The sequence below is a fragment of the Macrobrachium rosenbergii genome, chromosome 17 (genome assembly GCF_040412425.1).
Source record: "Macrobrachium rosenbergii isolate ZJJX-2024 chromosome 17, ASM4041242v1, whole genome shotgun sequence".
Lineage (NCBI taxonomy): Eukaryota > Metazoa > Arthropoda > Malacostraca > Decapoda > Palaemonidae > Macrobrachium > Macrobrachium rosenbergii.
This window is the reverse complement of record NC_089757.1, coordinates 26,105,765-26,120,764: the sequence shown is the minus strand read 5'-3', so window position 1 is coordinate 26,120,764 and position 15,000 is coordinate 26,105,765. Positions and strand designations below refer to the sequence as shown.

General features: G+C 33.9%; 1 protein-coding gene across 2 annotated transcripts in view; it reads right to left on the bottom strand.

The window, feature by feature from the left end:
• Positions 1-9,841: 9,841 nt before the first annotated feature.
• The window catches only part of Polr3F (RNA polymerase III subunit F), a 14,595-nt gene continuing 9,436 nt past the window's right edge, over positions 9,842-15,000 (bottom strand). For both annotated transcript variants that reach the window (XM_067119703.1, XM_067119704.1), the window contains exons 5-9: positions 13,836-13,985; positions 12,622-12,749; positions 12,397-12,520; positions 10,886-11,056; positions 9,842-10,128 (exon numbers count right to left, since the gene is read on the bottom strand). In XM_067119703.1, coding sequence (XP_066975804.1) covers positions 10,045-10,128; positions 10,886-11,056; positions 12,397-12,520; positions 12,622-12,749; positions 13,836-13,985 — 657 coding nt within the window. In that variant the 3' untranslated portion in view covers positions 9,842-10,044. The remainder of the gene's footprint in view (positions 10,129-10,885; positions 11,057-12,396; positions 12,521-12,621; positions 12,750-13,835; positions 13,986-15,000) is intronic.

Sequence of the window (15,000 nt, the reverse complement as noted above, 5' to 3'; positions counted from 1 at the left end):
AGAAATGATAAAAGCCTGGCAGTTACCTTGGGATCACTTGTGACACACACACAAAATGCTCCAAAAACAATCAGAAACTGTGCATGCGAGCGAGGAAGAGAGAGATAGAGAGGGAGAGGTCCTCATATATTTTGTGAAACCGCAACTTTACCAAATGTATTGACGCCACAGTCAATCATGAGAAATCATGTCCGTCCCGTGGAGGGAAAATCGAGATTCTATGGTGTGCGTAACCACTGCAACTACATCCTTTACTGACAATGTTTTTTACCCATCCGGTAAGATCTGATAGTTTAGCCTTGGGGATTCTTTAATATTTTTTTTTATTTTATCAATTTTGAGCTGCCTCCTTGTTTAGTGACACTAGTTTATATAAACTCATATGCACACACTTGATGGCCGTGTGGTTTAAGGCGTCACTGTAGTCCTGAGTTCTTGTTCTTCCGTGGTTCGAGGCCACGAGACGACAAATTTATTATCAACAAAAAAATTCCCCTTCGGATAACATATATGAAAATATATTATTTCCGAGATAGAGCGAATTGGTTATTAAAGGACATTTGTAGCTTAATGCTTGTGTATGAATCACGGTGCTGTGATAAAATTCATTCATGTATATATATATATATATATATATATATATATATATATATATATATATATATATATATATATATATATATATATATATATATACATATATATGTTTGTGTGTGTATTTATAAATTACTTGTCATGCTTATGTATAGGTTCATGCATCAAGCACCCTTTCCGTGCTTGTTTTAATGTTCCCTGTATTAAAGAACGTGCAATCAAACCCACCAGACTAACGTAAACGCTTGGAATTGAAAAACAGATTTCAATAGTTTCTTTCCAGTAGACCAAGGTTGTTTGCAAGAATGTTTCGAAATGGAGAAAGGGAATGACTGCGATTAAGACAATTTTGAACAAAAAATTGCTATTGGTGATTGATCACTGAAATAGAAAGATAGTAAGAAAATAATAGTGTTAATCCATAACAAGAACAAAGGAAAAATAAGAAGAGATTTTGATGCTTTGAAGTAAATATTAATGAAACGCCGGTCATTTCATTCAAAACAAGTAAAAAATGCGCCGAAGTTTCTTCGGCGCAATCGAGTTTTCTGTACAGCCGCTACCGCATATAATCAAGGCCACCGAAAATAGATATCTATTTTTCGGTGGTCTCGGTATAATGCTGTATGAGCCGCTGCCCTTGGAAGTTTAACCTAGGGCCGATGGTGGCCTATCCTATATCGTTGCCAGAAGCACGATTATGGTTAACTTTAACCTTAAATAAAATAAAAAATAAAGAGGCTAGAGGGCTGCAATTTGATATGCTTGGTGATTGGAGGAAGGATGATCAGCATACCAATTTGCAGCCCTCTAGCCTCAGTAGTTTTTAAGATCTGTGGGCGAACAGAGTAAAGTGCGGACGGACAGACAAAGCCGGCACAGTAGTTTTCTTTTACAGAAAACTAAAAACCACTCTAAGTATTGCAGAGTTAAAGTCAAAGAAGATTCCATCACTATTTGCTTATAGTTCAAGGAGAAAACAGTGTAACCTTGATCCAGTTATCGGAGAAGTGTGACGGTGTGAGACTTTGTTTGTTAATGAAATAACATATCTGAAAAGACCAAAACCTTTCAATTATTCAGCGAATTGTTGGAAAGCGTAAGTAAATAGAAGAGAGACCTTATGACTAACTAAATTTGCTAATTCAGGCAAGAATAAGGAAATAGCCAACGTCAGATTTAGTTAAAGGATTAAAAAATGATATCCTTTGCTGTTCACTGTGTTTCTCAAACCCTGTATTGCAGAAAATTACAATGCCTGAGTTCATGGGTAATTATTATTATTATTATTATTATTATTATTATTATTATTATTATTATTATTATTATTGAGAAATTGTTTAACCAGTTCAGAGTTAACATAACGTTCATAGTGCTGGCCTCATAGGTAATTAAGTTCATTATCCTTAAAGACAAAAGTTTGATCACTGTAAAGTACATGAATTATTTGTGGGTCATATATATATATAATAAATATATATATATATATATATATATATATATATATATATATATATATATATATATATATATATATATATATATATATATATATATATATATATATATATATACTCATATGTAAGTGTCTGTGTGTATACACACATTTTATCATAACCACAAAGAAAAATAAAAAACCTTTTTTTTTGTTTACCTGGTTATGAGAGATATGAATCGCCTTCCATAGTAATTATATATATACAGTATATATATATATATATATATATATATATATATATATATATATATATATATATATATATATACATATACATATACTGTATATTGATTCTTTCATTAATAGTTTCACAGATATCACACCTACACGTAACAGATATAGGAGTAACAGATAACCAGACAACCTACAGAATTAGGCTCCTTATACATCATTTGGTATAGGAGGGTGAACTAGTACAAATCATTATTGTTGCTTTGTCCCTTTTTTCCCCCTCATACCATGCATATTACCACTAGTAAACGCACTAGCCGTACTCATAAAACTTTTTTAGAATTTTATGACGTATGTTTTTCAAACTAAAAAGTTTGATCACCAACGGAAAATCCTGTATCACTCAAGATACTTTCTTCTTCTTCTTCTTCTTCTCAAGATACACTCGAAGACAATTACGCCATTGAAACAAGCTATTTTCGGCCAATGGTCGAATGACTTGCCAACAGAGCAAGAGATTAGGAGGGACAGAGGAGCCTAGTTCCTCTGACGTCATGTTTTCAGGTGCGCAAAAATGATGCGCGTCGTGATTTAAGTAGCATGAGTTAGTTACTTAGTTTCCACTTGCCAGGTAGGATTGAGAGGAGGGCAAAGAATTCTGGAGCTGTAGAATGGATGTTCTGAGAAAGGGAAGAATTCCTAGAATGCCTAAGATTTGGACAAATCACACATAATTAACTTATTTACAAGTAGAATACGATTAATTCATTAACTAAGCAGGCAGCCATTTCATTTACGGGACCCATTGCATCTTTGATCGCTATAGAACTAAGAGTGAAAATTATATAATATATATATATATATATATATATATATATATATATATATATATATATATATATATATATATATATATATATATATATATATATATATAACGAACGTGTTCTGTGTGCTTGCATATGCTCTGTATATTTAATGGAACATGAAGAAAATCTTTTATTTTTATTATTGGTTCAATTGTTTGTTTTAGAAAGAAGCTGGTTGGTTGGTGAGCACTCCATTGTACTTCCAAGCTTTCGTCTAGCATAAATTCTTTGAAACCACGAGTTACCAGTCACACGCATGCAAATGAAATTGTAATGTGCAAGTGTTGCACACCTACAGACATATAAAAACCTTTAAAACCAAATATAAATCTCATAAAGTAAGTATCATCATTACCATGCGCTTGGATTACTCTACTGTACATATCAGTGATGTCAGGTAATACATTCAGTGATGTCAGGGAATGCATTCAGTAAATGAAAAAAAAATAAAAAGAGAATTAGCGGCAGTTGAGAGATCGCATTTATTTTGTTAACATCGGATTTCTATCTAAACTGACTACCATCAATGTTTCTTGAAAAAAAAAGGTCACTTCACTAGAGAAACTCCTAAGGTATAAGTCATGACTCTATTCCAACCTACTATTTCTTTCAAAAAAAGTTACCAATAAAAAAAATCCTAAGACGTAAGTTGTGTGTCGTTTACCATTAATCATTTATCTTCAACGAAGACTTATGGCCAAGAAAATTGCTTCACAGCGCGTACTGATTGTTATCAGCATGCGATGTGGCTATGCGAGACCACTGTAGAACCCCGGTGAGGTACTTTTGTTCTGTTACGCAAAAGAAAAATTCCTTACGTGACGCGTGAAGGTGATTTTCAAGTTCGGACGCCCTGAGAATTTCTCGGAAAGTACTTTTGGAAACAAAGACATGCGGAAGCGACCAAATAACTTATCAGTCATCGTGATTATGGTTCCTGGATTCTCACGGATCATGGTTTGGTGACAGTTGTGATTGAGGGGCCTCCCGTCATCTTTAGGCAATACGTGCAATCACCATAATCATCACTATCATCATCTTCCGTAGGGGGGGTAGTGCCGTCAGTGCACCTCATGCGGTGCACTGTAGGCATTACTTGAGGTTCTTTGCAGCGTCCCTTTGGTCCCTAGCTGCAATCTCTTTCATTCCTTTTACTGTACCTCTACTCTCTTTTTTTCCTCCATCTTCGTAGTGCATCTACGAGGTTTTCCTCCTGTACTTTCTGACCTTTTTATTGTCAGTTTTCCTTTCAGCGCTGAATGACCTCATAGGTCCCAACGCTTGGCCTAAATTTTATATTCTCTGCCATCATCATAATTATGATCACCATTATTATTATTGAAAATAAGTAAACAACGTAAACATTCATATGAAAAGTTTTTAACAAACTTGAATCTGCAGTACGTAATGAACCTCTCAAGCAAGTTTTTTTTTTATTTCTTGGTCTATAGTTTCAAAGAAAGACATCTTTTCATGAGCCCGCCCTATTTTTTCTATAAAATTATGAATTTAATCTAAAGTGAATAATGTCATATCTATTCCTGGTCAACACTTGTCCTCTAAAAAGATTATTCGAATATACACACACACACACACACACACACACATATATATATATATATATATATATATATATATATATATATATATATATATATATATATAAGAGGACAAAAGTGTTGAGCAGGGATAGACATGAAATTATTCACTTTAGATTAAATTCATAATTTTATAACAAAAAATAGGCGTACTCATGTAAAAACTCTTTCTTTGAAACTATAAAGCAAAAAAAAAAAAAAACTATTCATATGAATGTTTACGTTTTTGTGAGTACATGAAATTTTGTTTATTCATATATATACATATATATATATATATATATATATATATATACATACATATGTGTATATATAAAAATTATATACATATATATATATATATATATATATATATATATATATATATATATATATATAAACTATTCATACGATGTTTACATATTTTCAGTAATATATATATATGTGTGTATATATATATATATATATATATATATATATATATATATATATATATATATATATATATATATATATATATATATATATATATATCTCACAAAGTGTTCAAGCTTTGATCTTTTAGGATAATGACTTTAACTCTGCAGTCTGATAAAATATTTGCAGCTGTCTAAAATACTGGGTTTCGCGAACACATTAAACAGCAATGAATAAAACTTTGAATTGTCTCTCTCTGATAAAAGATAGTTATCTCTCCCTGGAAGAGGGCCAGATTGTTCAGGCACTGGAGGATATTGATGATTTGTTAGGGGGGGCTGATGGTAACTAACTTGGTGGTCTGTAGAAGATATTATCCTAATAACCACGACGAAGCTGGTAATTCTCGTCTTTATAACACTCCTGGAATATTATTTTCAAATTATGTTTGGATTTCTAGTGTTGGGAACAGGAAAAGATATTCTGTCTCTTAAGAGCAAGATGAAGGTATTACATTCTTATTGCAGTTCTGCCAGTTGTTCTTAACATCAGCCGTGGTTTTGGAACTTTTTAAAGAAGAAGACAATACCTTCAAAGTTTGTCGTCAAATTTCTGTTGTCTTTGGTATCCTTCAACTATTTTTGTTTCCCATTCGTGTTTTTCACCATCGCCCTCAACGGCGTATGACGCAAAGGACCTGTGTGAAATTCTAAAACTCGCCTTTCCTGTGTTTTATCTTTCACAAATCACCCCTCATCTCCAACCTCCCAGCTCATAAGTAAGTCTGGGCCTTCCAACTTTTCTGGTGTCCACAGAAACTCGGCTGACATTGTCATATACTATTCTCCCCGGGGTAGTGCAAAGGACATGTCCAAACCATTTTCATCTCCCTTTCATCATTTTCTACATATGGAGCTTCGGTAATTATTCTTATGGCATCATTTCAAACTCTGCCTTACCATGTGACTTCTAATATTCATCTGGAAGCTTTATTCTCATATTGACGAAATCTTTTAGATGAAGTTTCATTGTCATGTTATTTTTACAATGAACATTACTATTTGCGTGCAGGTATGGAATATGTGAACATCATTTGTGATATTCTTATAATAAGAATACTGCTATTTTTTTTATTTGTAGATTATCTGATTGTATTCTTTGTTTAAGCACCGTGTGCAAACTTTTACGCAACCAAACTTAAGCATTTTTACGTAACCTGAGGCTTCGGATTCGTCCCAAAGCATCCCCCCTTCCCGGCCGTACCTACCCAGATACTAATGCATGGCGGGGATTGAGGGTGGGAATACCTGTTATTTACCGTCTCTATCCCCGCCCCCCCGCCCTACAAGTGTTGTCAACCGCCGGTTTTATCGTAACAGTCAATCACTCAAACCTGTGATCATGCCTATCAGCCCTGTTCTGCACGAATGCACAGTAATTCCGGTGTCAGGTTCAGTTACAGGTATATTCGTATCTTTCGTTTCACTCCTGCACTTCTCTGCGTCGACTGGTGTGTTTGAAAATCAGCTTAATGATAGTATCCGGCGGTTACGATCAGAAAGCTGTACCGTTAATTCAAGCATTCAGGAATTTCTGAGGAAAAAAATCAGTAATGCCATATGAAATGAAATTATATTCATGAATAAAATTCATAATATTCCACGTACGGTAAAAATAAAATTGTAAACAATACACACCGTATTTTTTCAAATGTTAGAGAACACGTTTACTCTGAAAAATCTCCTAAAACCTGGAAACATCCAAAGATGCTGTGACGCTGAAAGTATTCGATACTTCTTCCATTAATTATGGATAATGAGGTAGAAAATTTTTAACATTACATTTCTGGAAATTCGACTTCCCGTTTATTTGAACCACGAAAGAATCAGCCAGAAACCAAACGATTTTTATAAGAACTTTTGATATTGTCACGATAAAACCCTAGAAAATAAGTTTTATGATCGTAAATCTGAAGCATGTGTGCAGTTCTGATATTTGTCCTTTAAGTGAAATAGGACCATATACAGTAAAGTCATCTTTAGGATTTAAACTTTCAGAGAGAGAGAGAGAGATTTTGATTATCCCATCAACAAAATGTGGGATAGCTTTGTAACAGTCATCTGAATAAATAACTTCAAAATTCCGAGAAAACATTTTTGAGATTACACTGGGGAATTCCGTGTTTTGCGTAGTGTCGGGAGTCCAAGTGTCTGGACTCTTTGGAAGATGAATTGTGTGGTGAGGGATGGAAGAAAAACTTATCTTTATAACATGCAAGGTTCATTTATTTGTCATTTATGAATGTTATCATCATTCTTGTTTCATTCTCCTATTCACAATCATTCATTTGCGGGAGAGAATGCTGAAAAAATATGAGATTCAGATTAGATACAAACACGTGATAGGTGACAAAGGCATAGAGTAATCAACAGAAATGTACTTTCATGGTGAAAAGATTGAGATTTTTTTTGCTGGCCAGTCGAGAGAGAGAGGGAGAAAATTTCGAATTTTGGTATACAGTATAATCCTAAAGCTTTTTTAATTTCGTGAAGGCACAAGTTTAAAACCATTCTTATCAGAATGCCAGATTGATTATGAGCTCACCAGTCTCACGTAAATCCCAAGAATTCCCACAAGAGTGATGGGCTGTATAAAACACACAGGTTTCTATTGACCATTTCACAATGATGTGGTCAGTTCTTCTGACGTGGGATTTGTTGCCTTACATTGCAGTAAAACTGGTTATTTCTCATTTCCCAACAATTGGTTTTCACATTGCAATATTATCGGCCATCTAGTGACTGGAAGTGGCATATGAAGGGCTAAAGTTTAAATAACTGTGTTCCCAAATGCTTGCTTGTAAACTTTCAAAATATTAACTTCATTATTTATATGTAGCTGGAACAAATGTTGACTTATGGGAGACACTCCACACATGTGGGTATAAGGTGAAATGTGGATGCTGTTGTTCAATGGTGTCAGCATACTGTGATTTGAAGATAAATACAAAAGGTTGGTGCATACTTTTCTGTGTGCATAGCCCAGGGAGGAGGAAATTTTAATATTGGTGTGAGTGTTATGCTTAGGCTTACAGATTCGGATTTGGCATAACTCTGACTGGAAATAGTGGGATATGAAAATTTATGAAATTATCTGTCTTCTCAAACATTCCTTAGTTTGAGTCCCATTTTTCATCTTTATAAGTCACTTATGATGAGTTGGCAGGGCTTTAGTTTTTTCCCTGTCTGTCTGTTGGTCCATTCACCAGTGATTGTGAAACTTGTCAAAAAAACTCTGCACAGTTGAAGGGGTTTTGGTTAAGCATACCTACATTTTGGTCACACTCGGTACCAAACCAGACCATCTTGCAGAGATGTATAAGGAGGGTGATCATACATCTGTCCATTCATAAGTGTCCTGTTATCACAACTCTTTCTTCACTGTTAAAAAGGATTTAGTTAAATTTGGTACAAAAGTAGACCTTCGTACATTTTGTGCATTAAGGGAAATTCCAGTTACAGGATGCTCTAGAAGCAAGAGCCAGTGCCAGTACAAGGCTGGCTTAATCCAAAACAACAAGGGATATTGTTGTAGGCCTGTCCATCAGTGTTGTGTGTCTCACTAATCTTGTTGTTGCAACTTCTCTTACACACTTTTAAGATATTTTCTGTCCCTGTATAAAGGAAGACCATCATACATAGATATCTTAAACTTAGGATGATGTTCAGAGCTACAGATTATGCATTTAAGATGGTTGGATGTTGGTATTGAGGCTGAAGCCAAAGCATTGTATCCATTCAGTGTCATTATGCATCTGGGGTTGTTGTAATTTGTGTGTGGAATGAGGACTGGACCTAAAAAGCAGCAAATACTACTTTACTGCAACATTTTTTTTATATTTGAGATTTACAGTGTATGCACTGTAGGAGTTAGGTACATCCATCTTACTCTTCTATTTTGTCCCAAGATCATAAGTTTATTTAGGGTATTCTTGTTTACTCCTGTCGTGATACATACTGTAATATGATAAATTATGAGAATGGCCCAAGATGGGGCTATGCCATCCACAGGCACTTTACAAGGGGAGATTATTACTGATGTATCTAGCACATAGCTGCCCTAGGAAAATTAACTGGATATACACCAACAGCTTATTATGACTAGGTCCAGCACTGAGAGTCAAGTTTTCTAGAAGTCTTTCTCCTTGTCAGATTTTCAAATTTTAGGAGTGTGAAAGAATTCCATTTGACCTCACCTTCTATCTAGTTCTAAGAAAAATTAAAATATTGTTTATACAGTATTTGCCATTTCATCACTATGAAAGCTATTTTGACATTTTGACTAGTGAACCTTGAAATGGGACAGTATAAAAAATTATACAGTCAGATGAGAAGAAAGTACAGTATAGCGAATGGATGTGAATCTTTGTGTGCTGTGTACAGCACACTGTAGACACTGCCCCCTTATTGAAGGCTATTATTTATAAGATGTAGAATATTGTTATTATTCATTCATTCAAAAAACTAATGAGATTTTAAAAATGTAGAGCTCTGACCTTCTCAGATATGTCAGTCTTTCTGTATCAAATTATTTATCAGATGGATAGTAGCTTACATCACTCGGTGTCCCTTTCATTTTCAGTTGTAATGAAATACTGTAACTGAAGAAAAAATTTTAATTTCATTTTAATTCTCAAGGTTTAATGAAAATTCAAAACGATTAGCCCTTTTATTTCCTTTTCTTGGTATCAATCAGGTACTTTTCAGCATTACCTGAAATATGTCTCCTTACTTATTCCAATGTGATTTACCCACCACATTTCAACAGCATTCACACATAAAAATAATGGCAAATATCATTTAGAATTGCAATATTCCTCTATGATCATTAGGATAAAATGACTGCTAGATGGTTTTCATCACCACTGTGAATCCACCCATTCTTTCATATATCTGCATTTCACTGGGGTGACATTCCCAACATCATCACATTCTTTTATCAACTGCAAAAAAAGAAAAAAAAATTTATTGGCCCCTCTTCTTACAAAACAGTGGTTCCTAAATTTACAGCTGTGATTTATGTCATATGGTATGAACTTTTAAAAATTCAACAAAACTGTATATTCAAAATTACATTTGCACATTATACAATAGTAAAAGCCCCAAATAAGGAAGACTGCCATAACAGACTGCCATAGCACTGTCCCAGAAGCCTGCCACAACGTAAAGACTTTGTTCCATTATCAGGGACAAGAAATGGAGAGCTGTCCATTTCAATAGAAAAGTAACCCACCAGCCTTTGACAGTGTTCTTTTTCTATCCCTGGAGGATATTTGAACATATTTGAACTGGCATCCTCTGATACTGACACTGAAGACTATAATAATTACTGACTTAGCCATGTATTACTAACCTGTGCATATATTACACTATGGTTTTAAGTGTTGTTGCCAATGAAAACAAAAGAAAATAAAAAATGCTCAATATAAACTGGTCAACATTACAAAGCAATAAATATCTAATGTTTTTTTTTAAAAACTCATTACAGGTACAAGACTTCTATTTTCTTTTAAATAATATGAAGTAAATGCCTTTCTATATGCTTCTGAGGGGGGAAAAAATCATCCAGTGGTAGATATGGCTGCCCACTAACCAGTCCAGTTTAAGACAATCAAGGATATGCTAGAATCTCATTTCACAGGCTAAATTCATTGCAATAATGTCACGGGGTCAACTTCGGAAAGACATACTCCAACTTACCGGACAAACTCCACATGGAACACACATGAGAGAAGGGGTAGGCAGAAAAGAGGTAACAGCACGATAAAGTTTAACACCTTCAACCCCCTCTGATGCCACTGATCTCTCTACTTTACCATCAAACACAAGTGTCTCCAAAATTGTTTCAATGTCTTCAATACTCAGCTGGACCTGAAACATGGATGTGTGCATATAAGCTTCAAGTAATTCTGCTTGGAATTTCCAAACAGGCCATTGTAAAAATGACACATCATACAGGCATGAGTTCCTGAGAACACAATTATGCTTCATAAAAACTTAACCTATTAAAATATAAAAAATCTAATGAGAGTTTAACATCTCAAAATAAACCTTGCCTTTATGTATGCAAATTCTAAAACATGCTGCTGAACCCATAATTTATCAACCATATATACTACTAAGCACACTTCACCATCATAGTTAAAACCATTACTAAATGACTGCTGTCCAGAAGGCAACTATCTAGCATGAAGAGTCTCCATTCTCTTGAAAATACAGAGCATTTTCCCATAATGCAGCCAAGAAAGAAATGTTCACAAGCAGTAATATCAAACAGTGTATTTTTAAAAGAAATATTTACCATAAACATGTAATCTTATGGCTAAATGTTTGTTTTTCCCACACTTTTGCAGACAACTTTGGGCATAACTTGATTAGGAGAACTAAAGATGTCTGGAACATTATGACTGCCTAAAGAAGGAATTGAAATAACATAATGAGTCCTTGTCAACTCAAAATGGACTTTCTTGCATGACACCTGTCATCTGGTGCCTCATTTGTTACAAAGTGTCACTGTAGTTATGCCTTCTACTTCAAAACTGGACATCTGAAGAATCCCAAAAAATTATTGAGAGCTGAAAGATTGCCTTTCCTTTAGTTTCCTTACAGTGTAGAAATCTTGGAAATATTATCTTAAGAGATCAAGAAAAAAACAATTGAAGGGAGAGCTTGAAGGGAGAGCATGAGAATAAAAACATTGCATTTGCATTGCTCAGGGCAAATAAAATGTGTATGAAATTTTCTGCCTTCACTCAAGTTACTATTCTCCATTTCCACTTTTCATGGATTATCATCATTTCAAAAAGCAATAAAAATCAAAGTATCAATGTCATTCAGCAAATTTAGCTCATCCATGAATATAATTATGCTACAAGGTTAATGACAACATTAATGTTAATCATACCATGACAATTACTTGCACCCAAGAACTGTGAATAAAGTTAATTAAAATGTTAAAAACTCACCAGTAAAATAAACAACCATGAGAAGCTATGAGATGTTATTTTTAAGAAAAAAGCTTGCAAATTTATAACTGTTCAATAAATATATCAAGGGCAACAAATGGAGTAGTAAAAAATACAGTATACAGTTCCATAAATCTTTAAAAGAAAATGGGCAATGTTATTAAATTTGGTCAGTACTGTACAAAATAAATGAAATTGCAATGCTAATTCCTACAGTGTAAATAAAGTCTCGATATTAATTCTAACCTTGGTAATTCCAAGTTCAGATATATGCTTCAAAACTTCCTTAGAAGCAACAAATGATGCAGACCGAACAGCTATTGGACCACCAGTAACCTGTCTTGCACGAACTGACCTTTGCTCAAGGAACCTAAAAAAGTAAAGTATGACATTAAAAATCACTTTAGCATTCTGTACTTGGAAAAGTGCTATTTTTACTTTTATTAACACCAATCCATTTTGAACACCTACCTCCAGCACTGTTGATTAAGAATATCAACAAACTCAGAATCAAAATGCTGGTCGGAGTACCATGCACCACCAGTGAGGGAACGATCTGGTTCTAAGTTATAGAGAAGGTATGTCTTCTTTTTTGGGGCCTGAAAAGAGTATTGCATTCTCAGTGAAAGGAAAAGAGGAAACTGTGTTCACTCAAGTTACTGTATTCCATGCTAATAATTTACATTTGATTTATTCACTGAAGGTAAAATGCCTACTACAGTAGACCTGAATTCACAGCCTGGTAAAATACACAATATGACCTAAGAAAACTTTAATAAACAATCATATAAAAATATCCTTCAAGCATTTATCAATTTATCCTTTGATAACTTCCATTTTTGGGAAAGGAGATCAGGACGTTAATACTTTGTTGCTGAACAATGCTGTAAATAAGTCTCTATGAAGGATTTCCAAAATACTGTACAGAGGAACTTCTTCCAAGTCTCAGAATTTCTTGCTGACCATATTTTCACGTATCAATATTTCTCTTTGATTGATCGGTGTGAAGCTTTTTCAGTGCTAGCATACTGGTCAAGCATACTTATAAATCTGAACAACTGTAATATATTGTAGTATGTTAAAAAAAACTACAAAAACAAAGATAATAGGCTCAGCACACTGCCTCACAAACATACAGCAAGCATTTTGTAACATCCCATAAAAGTTTCTTTCTTATGGAGAAAGGACACTTTTTATGAAAATTTTTTATTAAACATTATTACTTTTAATATGATGCATAGACATGTCATCTGAATCTGCTGGGTAGGGATACATATTATGTGTTAATGCATCACTGGAATTTCAAAAGGGTTAAGTACATTAGAGAATATTGCAACTCCTCAAAATTTCTGTTTTGCAATTATTCTGTGTTTTAGAAGTGCTGTGTAATCCCTTAGAATTTTCAATGCTCTCATAACAGTGTAACTCCTTTGAGGGTGAACAGCAGCTACGCTATAAAAAATCTAATACAGTATAAGTAAAGTGGTTTGTATTTTGCACAAACATGAAAACTTCATAAACCACAGAATGTCTTATTAAATACAATAAACAATTTGAATGTGTCAAATAACAAATATGTTGTATATTAAATTACATTTTGACTCATTAACACAAAACGTGTCATATATTTCACATTTTATAATTAAATCATCTATACACTAATCAAAGAAGAACAATAAACTTACAGAAACTGGGTTGAAGCTTTTGATTAACTTCTTACTCTCTAGTTTTCGTAAAACTTTCTCGACAGTGTTCAGGTGAAGATTACTTCTTGAACGTATTTCTCTGGCCCAAATACCCTGGGTTCCGCATTCCTCTATAATTTTATAAACAACCTGGAAAAAAGATGAAACAGAAAATCATATAGCATACAGTAATCAGGAGAAGAAACTCTCAAACCGAAACAGCCAAATGGTTGCTATCTGTGCCTTAACAAAATAGACATTATTAGGCAGTAAGCAGAAACAATACCTAATAAACTACAGCATCTGCACAATAATCCATTTTGCATTGTGCATGTACAGTAATGAAATTTATACCATGTATAAAATGATGAAAAGTTTTGTTTTTTCATAATATTATCACTAGTACACTGGTATTATTTAAAATGTTTAGACATTCACATAGAAAAAGTCTAAAAGACTATGGACTTGCAAAACATGCTCCCAAGCAGAGAGTGCCCATATATGAAAAAGGGAACAAAATTTATATGAGAAAAACAAAATAATTGGCTCACTAAAAGTAAAGGAACCTCACAGTTAACCATTCAAGTGAATTTTAAGTAATCTTAAAGAGCACTGAAAGAATACAGATCACTCTACAATGTTACACAATAATTACACAAAGGTTTGAACAAGTCTCATTTCTTTTCCAAGAGCTTTTGAGCCTCCATGCCTAGAATTGGCACTTTCTGCTGATGGTTTAAGAGTTGATTTTGTATATGTGAGCTATGAGGTTACAATATTGATGCCTGCTTCATCCACCTTCACCCATCCAATTTGTTGCTCTGTGTTGGGTTTGGGTAAAGAAATGACCTTAAAACTTTTTCATGGATGTGGATAAAATGATATCCTCTCCCAAAAATAACAGTGTAACAGCTAATGTTAAAATATTTTACAAAAAAAGAGAGAGAATGAGAGAGAGAGAGAGAGAGAGAGAGAGAGAGAGAGAGAGACTCTTACTGAAAATATTGCAACACTTCATCTACATCACATGTTGACAGAGACAGTGAAGAACAAAGAGAAATGATAATGATCAAATCAAATGTGAGCCCTTTGTTGATGTGACACTTTACCAAAGTCTGGTTTAGAAAACAGTTGGCCCCAGTTATGGTCAAGCTTACATAAAGCT